At 49.1% G+C, this 12,920-nt stretch overlaps 1 protein-coding gene across 1 annotated transcript; it reads left to right on the plus strand.

Annotated features, from left to right (window-relative positions):
• The first annotated feature begins 123 nt into the window (after nt 1–123).
• On the plus strand, nt 124–12,789 carry nrn1la (neuritin 1-like a). Its single transcript, XM_084672672.1, has 3 exons — nt 124–761; nt 9,862–10,009; nt 11,560–12,789. Exons 1-3 carry the CDS (start codon nt 707–709, stop codon nt 11,843–11,845), a joined length of 489 nt encoding a protein of 162 aa, XP_084528798.1. The 5' UTR covers nt 124–706; the 3' UTR covers nt 11,846–12,789.
• The last annotated feature ends 131 nt before the right edge of the window (nt 12,790–12,920 follow it).

Raw genomic sequence — 12,920 nt, forward strand, 5'->3', positions numbered from 1 at the left:
CTAAAATCAGGAAAGTAACATTTCTAGGCATATCTTGATTGAATTTCAAAACTGGAATGTTATAATATAGGTGTGTATCTACATATTAAAGTACAATGCTGTGACATAACGTTTTTAATTTGTATTATAACGACCTTTTGGAAACATTTCTCAAGAGCGTCGAGAGCTAGGTGGACGATAACGGGACCCCTTACGCTAAGTGCTCCCCTTTTTATTCGTAAAGTGTGGTCCTTCATCCCGCCGGATAGGCTGAATACATTTTCGTCGAACTTCACCATCAACAGGGAAGGCATGAAACGACAGATATGGTTGTTTTTGGAATAACAAGAACAGCCCGGTACGCTACAATAACTCTTGCTCGTTGCTTGCGCCATTTGTTTAGCGCTGTTGCCCTGGACAGAGGAAGAAGATTTCCACGATGATTGCGTATTTTCAGTAACAATTACGGAAGTTGTGAAATAGGGTCTACACGTGTCCTGTCCACCCTCCCTCATCGCGCCCACTGCGTAAACGCACACACGCACTCACACACCGGAGTACGGCGTTCATCCCCCTCGTGAGCGTGGTAAGGACTATCTCACCTACCTTCCGTCGGACTGCTGAGCGGAGCAGGTAGCTCAAGCTGAACGGTAGCTTACTCAGCAAACGGATTCGGATATCTGGATACCCGGTTCTCTGGCTACACTGGACAAGGCTCGTGCTCAGGATGACCTCCTTCGTGAATTACGCATGTCTCCTGTTGCCTGTTGCTTTTCAGCTAAGTAAGTACCAGCATGTCCTTACTCCCTACTGCAATAATAGTAGACACAATAACTGACTGCCTCCGACGAGTAGCATAATATCAGATTTTTTTTTACTTAAGTTAAAACTCTTGTATGTAGGTACTACACAAGCATTTGTCAACGTCATTTTTCCTGCCGAGTTTATGTGGATTTTCTGGAATTTTCTGTATCTCTTAATATTTACTGGCAGTGATGTAGTGAATGGTAGATGATGTAGTCTCGATGATCCGAGTGATTAAACGGATGTGGTCCCTATAGTAAACTTAATTTCACACAGACGTGTTTCGTCTTCGGGGGTCCACACGCGCTACTGTCCGTCATTACCGTTTTTACGCTTAAATACATATTTACGTTTTGGGAAATCGGAATGTGAGGCATAATACGCACGTGAATGCCCTTATTAAGTTATTTAAAATCACTACTGCTCGACACCCTCCACCCTCAGTTCTCTGTGCGGTTTTTGGTGCTGATGTAAGTGCCTTCCCCACGGGACGTTAAGAGGTAAACATGCCGATGAAAATAAATCATGAATGAACCACAGCTGTCCCCCAGCGGAGCCTCTGGAGGGTCGCCCGGGTTGCGGCGTGATGTGTGGATGCGGTGCCCTCGGAGCCAGCGGAGCTTGGGTCAGTTTTGGTCCCAGCTGAGCATCCCCAGTCCCAGACACATCTGCTCCTTTTCAAAATGAAAAAAACTCATGAAACAGATGGAAACAAAGAGGTTCTTATAATACTGGGCAGCCTGACGCAAGTGAGAAAACTATGTGCAATGGTCTATAACCTCACGGATCTGATGCAGAAACACTGGACGTCATTCAGCCCTTTTCTCATTAGAAAACTGTGTGTGTGTGTGTGAGAGAGAGAGAGAAAGAAAGAAAGAGACAGATGTTGTGTTATGCCAGCACACAGTGAGTTAGGGAAGCATTCTCTGTATAAAGACTATTACTCAGGTCTGACCTGACAGTGGGTTTTAACTGCGTATCTACATACTGTACAACAGTTCAAGACATTTTTGTCCTCATTAAAGCAGGGTTAGGCATTAATGGGGGATTGCTTCCCCTGTCCAGCCCCCCCACCACCACCACCCCCCACATCTTCCATCCTCCACCACCCTCCAAGGATAAGCTGCCTGCTCACAGTCACATCATCTGGCCTCCTTCAACACCTCCCAATTATCTGAGGCACCCAGTGTGGAACAGCTCTCTGCTGGGGAAGGTATTCTGGTCCTGTTTGTCTGTTAATCTGCTACTTCACAGGCTCAAGACTTTACACTTATTAACGTTCCAGAAGGTAGGAAGGGGGAGGCAGCGGGAGAGGCTATGTAGAAACTGTAAAGGCTGTTGGGGAGGCAGGGGAGCTGAGGTTTGAGGCTATGGGGAGGCTATAAGAGAGGCTATGGGGGAGGCAGAGGTAGATGAGATGTGAGGCTATGGGGAGGCTAAAAGAGAGGCTATGGGGGAGGCAGAGGTAAATGAGGTGGGAGGCTATGGGGGAGGCAGAGGTAGATGAGATGTGAGGCTATGGGGAGGCTATGAGAGGGCTATGGGGGAGGCAGAGGTAGATGAGGTATGAGGCTATGGGGAGGCTATGAGAGGGCTATGGGGGAGGCAGAGGTAGATGAGGTATGAGGCTATGGGGAGGCTATAAGAGAGGCTATGAGAGAGGCTATGGGGGAGGCAGAGGTAGATGAGGTGTGAGGCTATGGGGAGGCTATAAGAGAGGCTGTGGGGGAGGCAGAGGTAGATGAGGTGTGAGGCTATGGGGAAGCTATGAGAGAGGCTGTGGGGGAAGCTATGAGAGAGACTACCGGGGGAGGCTATGAAAAGGCAGGAGGAGAAAGAGAAGGTGGGGGAAGGAATCAAATTTCCACACCTGAGAACTGCTTGATTAGAGACACCATGCAGTTCCCACAGACCCCTCTGCACACCTCCACAGTGACTGAGGCTATGTGAAGGAAGGGGCCCCTAAACAAATGAACGGAAATGGAGCAGCATTGGAGCGTGACTGCCTTCAACTCACCACCCCCAGTAAAGACTGAGTATGAATATTCATGACCAATCACAAGAACTACTGTCCTCTAACACTGATGACTTCTAATAACACTGTGTGTATGTGCGTGTGTGTGTGTGAGTATGTGTATGCATATTCACACGTCTATATGCTGACGTGTGTGTGTGTGTGTGTGGGAGGAAAGATGAGTGCCAAGGGTCTTGGAAATGTCCAAGGTCACATAGCAGAGGATGGCTTCCATGTTTGCTGATCTGCTAAAGAAAAGAGAGAGCTGTGAATGTGGTCGTTTCTGAACGGGGCTGAGGACAGGTAGAAGAGAGGGCGGGGGGGCGGGGGGGAGGAGAGACGTGGGAAAGAGAGAGGGTCCAGGAGGAATGCGGTAGCTGGTTGCGAAACGAGCTCACGTATCGCCAGGAGTCTCCACCGGATGCGTTTTTGGACAGAAATGATTTGAAAGAATCAAAGGAAGGAGAAAATCAAGCCTGTGGGTCATGGTGTGCTGCTTCTCAGGCCTACAGGTTAGAGAGAGAGGCAGGGGGAGATGGAGGGAGGGAGGAGGGACAGTGAAGGCAGCAGCCATAACAGGGCTGGGATTTAGGAAGTCTTGTCTTTGTAATTGGGTAAGTGTGGATTCCACCCCAGCTAACGGATTGGTTGAGAGTGTGGATACCCTTGTTTTTTTTTTTTTTGTTTTTTTTTTACAGGGATCAATTAAGGGCGTGGATTCCGTTCTATCTCGCAGAAATTGGTTAAGAGTGTATAGTCTATCCGATCTAACTGTGATAAGTGGTAAGAGAAACTGCAGATGTTGGAGTCAATAAAAGCTCATTAAAAGGGCGGCGGGGTCAGGGCTATGTGTCTGCTTCAATGATGTTGCTGCTCTGTCTTCACCCGAGTCCTGGGGGAGATCAATTGGACACTCCGCATTTAGCCTGGCCGTGGAGAGGAGAGGGGGAAGAACACAGCAAGTCAGATGTTTAAAGCCACTCCCCTGATGCCCACACCTCACTCACTATCTCCCCTCTTCCTCCGCTGGTGAGCTCTGGATTATAGCTTTACATAACAGCAGCTCGGTAAACATTTTTTTTTTGTTGGTATTGAATCTTTCATGGGGCTCCATTGTGGCTGTGTTCGCCAGTCTCTTAGTTGAATAATGCACGTCTGGTGTCCATCGGCGGCCATGTGGGATCCTGGCGTCACTCTCGTGACCGAAATCTGATCAAGCACTTCACTGAGTGTCAGGCTGACTAAGGTTGATTGACAGTGGTTATCTGCTTCGACAGATGACTGGATTCTCCCTTCACAGGGCAACACACACACATGCGCATCAGTCAACTCCCTGACACCAAACTAGCAGGTACTAGGTACTATTCCCCTGCTGGGTTTTACATAATCCTCCCATTACTCAGTAACCCCCTGATCACCATCTTGTGTAATGTGGGTAGGAGCTGCAGTCATTATTTTTTTGAGGAACCCATTTGCATGTTGTTGCGCTGAATGAGAGAAACACTGTGGAACTGAGACAGACCCAAGATCAAACTAGCCAATTAGCCTGTAGGAGGTGCAGAAGAAAAGTAGAAAGGGAAAAGTTGGAAGAAAGGCCTGGATAGGTTGTGTGTGTGTGTGTGTGTTTGCGCGCGTGTGTGTTTGCGCACGTGTGTGAGAGTGTGTGCGTGAGTGTGTTTTTGCGTTTATTTTCAGGTTCTTTCCAGGAGAATGTTGACTAGATGAGGTGCTGAATGGAACAGGAAGTGAGCGTTAAAAGCTTTCTGTCAGAACGATTAGCTTCTTGAGTGGCATCAGTGGGATTTCTTTGTGTCTGGGACCGCCATAGCTTTCTCATGTCACATGCACACACACACACACTCATCCCCAATGACTACAGATCATATTAAAGATGTTTTTAATCACTCCTATGTTCCATGGGGATGAGTGGGTGTGTGTGTGTCGTCAGGAGAGTGGGGTATACTGGGGTGGGTTGTGTGAGTAGTTGCAGCCAGGGAAATCACAGAGAACAATCATCACACACTCTCACACACACATACCCCTCACTTTACCTCAACACTCTTTTGCTGTGCCTGACAGATGATCCTGCCTGATACCTGAGAGATAGACGCCCCCTCTCTTCTCTTCCCCTCCCCTATTCTTCTTCAAATAACTCCATCAGTCATTCTCCTTCAGAACATTGCTCCTCCCTTGACACAACCCTTACGTTAACACACACACACACTCCTCCCTTGACACAACCCTTATTTTAACACACACACACACTCCTCCCTTGACACAACCCTTACGTTAACACACACACACACTCCTCATTCCTTGACACAACCCTTACGTTAACACACACACACTCCTCCTTCCTTGACACAACCCTTACGTTAACACACACACACACTCCTCCTTCCTTGACACAACCCTTACGTTAACACACACACTCCTCCTTCCTTGACACAACCCTTACGTTAACACACACACACACTCCTCCTTCCTTGACACAACCCTTACGTTAACACACACACACACTCCTCCTTCCTTGACACAACCCTTACGTTAACACACACACTCCTCCTTCCTTGACACAACCCTTACGTTAACACACACACACACACACTCCTCCTTCCTTGACACAACCCTTACGTTAACACACACACACACATATGCGTCTGGACTGGGCTCCCCCAGACCCTTTCCTCCCACCTCGCAGCCTGGGGGGAGCAACTGTTGGAGGAATGGAGCAGGAGAGAGGGATGATAACTGAAGGAGGATGAGGAAAGAGGGATGAGGAGTGACTGGTGGAGGATGAGAGCAAGAGAGAAAGATGATCTAGAAGAAACAAATTCAGACTCTTCATCCTTTTAATATCTGCACATCTGTAACCTAGGCGACCGGTCAGAGGAAGTGAGGCCTAGTCATTAGCAGCTCTGAATCCCAATTTGATCAATTTATGTCAAACCAACTGCAGTGGGCACACACACACACACCTACACACACACACCTACACACACACACACCTACACTGCACACATACACACACACACACACACACACAGCACCCACGTCCACACATGTGCCTGCTATGAAAACAACTTTCATCAAACATCGCAGCTCTGATAACACATAAAAGGATGTTTGGGGGCCTTCAGATCTACTGCTCTGAGAAGCTAGAGAGAGAGAGCAGATATTAAGTAGACCCAGAGCTCTCTATTTACTGCACCAAGTGAGCAAGCAAAGTGAGGAAGACACACAGATGACGGATTCCTCCTCGAGCACGTTGCCGTCTATGAATAATGCTGGATTGATTGCTCTCACGGCAGCTTGTGTCTGCAGTCGGACACACGCACCCTTTCCGCTGGTCGAGATGTATGTGCAACATTTCGACCGGCGGAGCGGTTGAATATGAGTGTGTGTGCCAGCGTGTGTGTGTCAGTGTGCGGTAAGAAATGGTTATCCTCCTGCCGTGATCAAGCATCTGCACACACTGCTGTTACTGCTGTGTGCGAGTGCATGCATCTGTGTGTGTGTGTGTGTGTGTGTGTGTGTGTGTGTGTGCGTGTGTGTGAGTGTGTGTGTGTGTGTGTAAGCATTAGGGGTTGAGAGGTTTGCACTCTTTCCTCTTTGAATCTCCACAGACAGAACTCCCCTGGGAGTGTGTGCATGCGTGTGTGTGTGTGTGTTAGTGTTTGTGTGTGTGTGTTTGTGTGTTAACAAACGGCCATGTTTGTGAAGTAGCTTGAATTCCTTCTAAAGATGGAATAGGGAAGCGGATATGTATAACTGCTCTGCCTTCATCAGAGACCTTGAAGCACTTCAGATGTTCTCTGAGAGAAAATAACACGGTTCTGTGCTGCAGGTCTGAACAAAGACAAGGAGAGACACGAGGAGGAGGGGTGACGAGGAGAGACTGGAGGAGGAGAGGGGAGACAAGGAGAGACTGGAGGAGGAGAGGGGAGACAAGGAGAGACTGGAGGAGGAGAGGGGAGACAAGGAGAGACTGGAGGAGTAGAGGGAGGAGAGACATTTGAGAGTGAGAGTGAGAAGGAGCAGCGAGAGAAGAAGTATTGAGGAAACAGACAAGGATTCGCTTCCTTATAGAACCTTCTCTTTCTCTCTATTTTTCTCTCTCTATGTTTTTCTTTCTCTCTCTGTCTCTCTCTCTCTCCACCACCCCCATCCTCTGTGGTCTTCTGGATGGGTTTGAGGATTAGGAAGACGGGTTGATAAAGAGGGGCCAGTGCGGGGAGACGGCTGTGTGGGGGGATGGGGTGGGTGGGGTTGGGGTGGGGTGGGGGGTCGAGGTGAGGGGGTGTAAATGGAAAAACGTAACATCAGAGAAGTTGGGATCAGTCACATGGAAAAGGTCTGCAGGTAATTATGAGGTGTTGTTTTCCTCCAGTTCCATGAAAACTGTCTCTCTCTCTCTCTCTGTCTCTCTCCCTCCCTCTCTCATTGCCTGCATCATGGAGAGTTGCTGTGGGGACCGTGTCTCTCTCACGCAATGCTGCCTCCAGGCCCTTCATTAACTGCCATGTCGCCCTGACAATGGCATGCAGCTTGCTGGAGTTACTATAGTAAAAGTTACCATGGTATCGTACCTCTGGTCCCCAGACATCCGTCCACTTAGACCATCTCTGCCCCCTGGCTTTCTCTCTAACTCTCCCTCCCTCCATCCCTCCCTCCCTCCCCTCATCTGTTTATCTCTCGCTACCTCTGTACATCGATTTATTTCTCTCTATACATCTATGTGCGTCTCTCTCTCTCTCCCCCACACACACACACACACACACACACAATGGAGAGTGTGTGGGGGATCTCAGAGCTCCTGTCAGCGCTTGGTAAAGAGAGCATAGAGAGCAGGTTGTGCAGCCCACTGAAGAGAGTTCTAGAGTAAACAGCAGGTGATGTGAGACAGGGGAAGAGCCTGTGCGCGCGTGTGTGTGTGTTTGGAGAGACTGACATCAGAAAAGATGATTGTGTGTATCTCTGTCTGTGTGTGTGTGTGTGTATACAGAGTCTTGAGGAGGGTTTGGCACCTGAAGAGGAGTGTGTGTGTGTGTGTAGTGTTTGACACCTGAACAGGAGTGTGTGTGATTTGCCGTGGCATGTTCCCTCAGGGGCATGAGGAGCAGCGAGCCAGCAAACATCAGCAGCCTTTCTGAAGGCTCAGCACTCCTGGACACGGGCACACACACACACACACACACTCACACACAGACAAATAAACACACACTGGAATACATCTGCATGTGTGAGTGTGTTTGTGTGTCGAACATTTTGGCCAGTCCTCTTATTACAGTTACCCTCATCGCGCCGGTCATCATAACTGTCCTCATCAGCTGTTTTGGAAGGTACGATGGAAGGCTCTCTGGTATTTTTGAAGGGGAACAGCGGGAGGACAGAGCACGCTGTGCTGTTCTGTGCTTCCCCAGGACGGAGGATACGTGATACCTGCTTTAGTCTCTCCTCTCCCGTGTGGTTGGTCTCACTTCTCCTGCTGTTTGACTCTCTCCTCTCTGGTGTCCTGTTGTCTTCACTTCACGTCTTTCCTCCTCTCCTCTCTTCTTTTCTCTCCTCTCTTCTCCTCTCTCCTCCTCTCTTCTCCTCTCTGCTCCTCTCTTCTCCTCTCTCCTCCTCTCTTCTCCTCTCCTCTCTCCTCCTCTCTTCTCCTCTCTCCTCTCTCCTCCTCTCTTCTCCTCTCTCCTCTCTCCTCCTCTCTCCTCCCCTCTTCTCCTCTCTCCTCCTCTCTTCTCCTCTCCTCTCTCCTCCTCTCTTCTCCTCTCTCCTCTCTCCTCCTCTCTTCTCCTCTCTTCTCCTCTCTCCTCTCTTCTCCTCTCTCCTCTCTCCTCCTCTCTTCTCCTCTCTTCTCCTCTCTCCTCCTCTCTTCTCCTCTCCTCTCTTTTCTTCTCTTTTCTTCTCTTCTCCGCTCCTCTCCTTTCTCATCTCCTGTAATCACAACTAAGTTCTGAACATCAACCCAAGTTCAAGTTCATCTACTAAAAACCTGCAGGTGTTTCAGGGTGTGGCCGTTTCCTCCAGCTTCCTAATTGTGTGTGTTTGTGTGTCTCTGTGTGTGTCTGTGTGTGTGTCTGTGTGTGTGTTTGTGTGTCTCTGTGTGTGTGTGTGTGTCTCTGTGTGTCTCTGTGTGTGTGTGTGCACGTGTGTATTTATCCTGGCTTGTCCACAGGCTTGGCTCTGCTTGTCTTCAGACAGGGCAGCAGGCTCAGAGTTGAAAGCCACAGTCCAGAGTCTCCCTGAGGTACACTCAGTATTCCCTCAAATTACCAGCCAGCCTCCTCTGGCCCCACTCAGCTCCGAGTTGTTTTCTCTTTGTTGAACTTTTTCAATACTACGACAAAAAACAACTAAAGATGAAAAAAAGCCTCCTCTCTGGAACTCGGTTTCATCCCTTCATCCGTGTATCTTCCTCTCCATCCTCTCCTCCTTTTGCCCTTCATCCAGCCTTTCATCCTTTTATAAGTCTTTTTTACAGTAATATCCTTCTCTCCCTCCATCCTCTCCTCTCTCCACCCTTCTCTCTTTGCCTTTTTCTCTCTCTTTCTCTCTCTCTCTCTCTCTCTCCACTCGATCCACCACTCTCTCTATCCACCACTCTCTCTCTCTTTCTCTCTCTCCACCTATCTCGCTCCAGGTCTTCATTAAAGCTTGATAGAGATGAGTGAAACCAATAATCCTGAGTCTAACTGAAGCCTGCTGTTGAACGCGGTCTGAGATCGATAGGCGGGCAGCAGATGAGTCTGTCCCATTAAATATTAATCAGCCGCTCCCTAGAGGCCGGAAGCGTTATGGTGATTCACTGTCTGACCCAATTTACATGATGTACCTCAACTAGTAATGATGTACTTGTTGACCTCAACTGGTTCTGCTTCACCAGGCCACAGAGATGCTTCACCTGGTACTCCTCAGATGAGCGTTGCTTGTGACTACTAGTCTACTGTAGGTGGGGATGGGGGGGCGGGGGGGAGATGGAACTGGTACTTACCGATACTGCGTATGTTGTGTGTGTGTGTCCATGCGTGTGTGTGTCCATGCGTGTGTGTGTGTGTGTGCAGTGTTTCCTCTCCCCAGTGCAGCGTTCTCCTCCAGGAAGTGTGGCTCCATCTACAAGGGCTTCGCCCAGTGCCTGTTGACCCTGGGGGACAGCCTGTCAGAGAGCACGCACAAAGACCACAACGCTCACGAGATCCACTCCATCTGCCGGTCAGCACTGCCCCCCAGCCCATGCATTCACACGCTGTCCAGCCAAGCATCTGGACTTCAGCCTTTTCTCCTCGATCAGCTCACCTTGGGCTCGCCTGCTCGCCCCCCTCATCGGTTTCTGACTGGGGAGGGGATGTTAATTAAAGATGTAGAAGCCCTCTCTATTAATGTGCCCCTCTATCCATCTTTCTATCCATCTCCTCTCTTCTATTTATACGTCCCTCGATCGTTTGTCTTGTTGTGATGTCACATCCTCTCCCGCTGGTGATTTGGGAGCGTTTCCATTATCTTTCTATTCTTTCTTTCGTTTATTCTTTTTTAGTAACCACTAGTAACCACTGACGTAACATGATTATTAGTCGGGCTGCACAACTCATCTGCAGCTTAGTATGCCCAATTAGGTTCAAGGGAGCGTGTGTGTGTGTACGTGCGTGTGTGTGTGTGTACGTGTGTGAGAGTGTCTGTGTGTGTGACACAGGTAGAAAGAGAGAGACAAGTGAGGCTGGAGAGAGAAGCCAGGAGGCAGGAGTAGAGAGACTGTCCTGATCTACAGCACTCTCCTTGTATGTCTCATATTCCTCCAGGTGTTATTAACCCTGCACCTCATCCAACTTTTACTTAAACTTCCACCGCACACTGACACACACACCACACACTGACAGACACCGCACACTGACAGACACACACACACACCGCACACTGACACACACACACACCGCACACTGACACACACAAACACACACACTGCACACTGACACACACACACACACTTACACCGCACACTGACACACACACAAACACACACACCGCACACTGACACACACTTCTGTCCCTTTTCCTAGAATGTGTATCAGGGACAGTGATGTCCCTCCTGAATAGCAGTAGCTGTGCATGTAGGCCAAGGCTGCACCAGCGGCTTTCTATCCCCTCCTCTCCCCTCCTCTCCTCTCCTCTCCTCTCCCTTCCTCTCCCCTCCTCTCCTCTCCCCTCCTCTGCTCTGCTCTCCCCTCCCCTCCTGTCCCCTCCCCTCTCCTCTCATCTCCTCTCCCCTCCTCTCTCTCCTCTTCTCCTCCCCTCCTGTTGGCTTTGTCTCTCCAAGGACTTTACCGAGTTGCATTTAGCTTCCACTTTGTTCTACAGCTGGCTACTCTATCCTCCACATGCACACACACATACACTGATTCAGTCCTAAGGGTCTGAGGTAAACAGGTAAACAGCTGCACCCCCCCCCCCTCCTGGCCCCCGGCCCCCTAGCAGATGTATCAGGGTGAGTGTTTAAAATCTGGCCCAGGTCCAGACACACTCTGCCCACTCAGCCCTCCTCTCCTCCTCTCTTATCCTCCTCTCCACCTCCTCTCCACCTCCTCTCCTCCTTTAATCTTTTCATTTACTCTCCTTTCCCCACCCCTCTTTCCTTCTCCACAGTAGTCAAGACTGAGGCAGATTTGCGCGCTAACCTCCCTTCTCCTAACATTCCCCCTCTCTGTTCTCTCTCTTCTCCCTGTACTGTGTCCATCCTACCCCCTCCTGCCCTTTGCTGCCCCCTGCAGGTCTTGGGATGAGTTCCACGACTGTGCCAACCTGGCGATGGCGGAATGCCCCGAGGAGGCGGCGTCCGTCTGGGAGTCGCTCCGCCAGGAGTCCAAGAAGATGCAGTTCTCCGGAAACCTCTATGACATGTGTTCCAACCGCAACCAACCACAGGTCAACGTTCACGCCACGCCCAACGGAGAAGACGCCAATCAGGAGTCTCTCAGAGCACACGCCCACCTGTCTGGCCATGCCCCTTACCTGCTACCCTGGCTCTCTCTGATGCTGCTGTTACCATGGATATAACCACACTCAGACCCAGGGGAACCTGACATGTACGATCAAACGTTCTAATGACACTCTATTGACTTTCCGCTCACTTGTTTTAATAAATGTCTCTGTACTGTATCGACCAGGAGCTGCATGTTTCAGCTGCATGTTTAGCGCAGCAGCTTTGAAGTCTGCTAGAAACCTATCTTTTTTTATGTACGGTTCCAAACACAACGCTCTCTCCCATATTTTTATGTATTGTACATAACACGTACACTCTCCCTGTTCCTCTCTTTGTCTTTGAGAGACTATCTCATTCCGTACGCCTCTCGGCCTATGTGTGTGTGTGTGTGCGCGGGTGCATCTGCTGTTTGTGTGTGTGATAGCGTGTGTGTGTGTGTGTGTGTGTGTGTGAGTGTGAGAGAGAGAGAGGGTTCTATAAGAAAGCGAAACCTTGTCTGTTTCCTCAATACTTCTTCTCTCGCTGCTCACTGCTCAAAGAGGAGTTTGAGTAGGAGCCATGAGTTGGGAGAAGAATATTAATGAGATCATAGACCTCTAACACAAAACCTGGAACTCCAGAGAACCCCAAAACTCCAGAGCTTCACTCCAAGACTCTGCCTTACCTCAGTACCTCTGTTTCAGGTACTGACGTTAGGAACAACACAAAGCTACAGGAGACTGCAAGATACTATCCTACGGACATATGAATATTTATGTACATAGCAACATATTTCATACTGATGTAAAGCGGCTACATTTCTTTGAATGTTTGTTTAGCATTTTTGCAAGCTTGACAATGCTGCCACTGCGGGGAGAGCCAATCCTTCTGCCTCTGCTTAGCTTTGCCTCACTGATCAGTTGTGGTGTGTTTAATTGATCATTATTCAGAATGGCTTATAAATGACCAATACAGGCATCGATTGGTACCTAAATACTAAAAGATGCTTATTATGTAAAATAAAGTAGATTTTAGGTGATCAATTCTATTTAGTTATTTTAATCATCGTCAAGTCTAGCACCTGGGGAGAGTATTCTCTCTCGGTCTCTCTCCCTCTTTCTTCCCCACTCTCTCCCTGTCTCTCTGTCTTTCTCTGCAATCTCTCTGTCT

The sequence above is a fragment of the Hypomesus nipponensis genome, chromosome 14 (genome assembly GCF_054491055.1).
Source record: "Hypomesus nipponensis isolate SF chromosome 14, ASM5449105v1, whole genome shotgun sequence".
NCBI classification, from domain to species: domain Eukaryota; kingdom Metazoa; phylum Chordata; class Actinopteri; order Osmeriformes; family Osmeridae; genus Hypomesus; species Hypomesus nipponensis.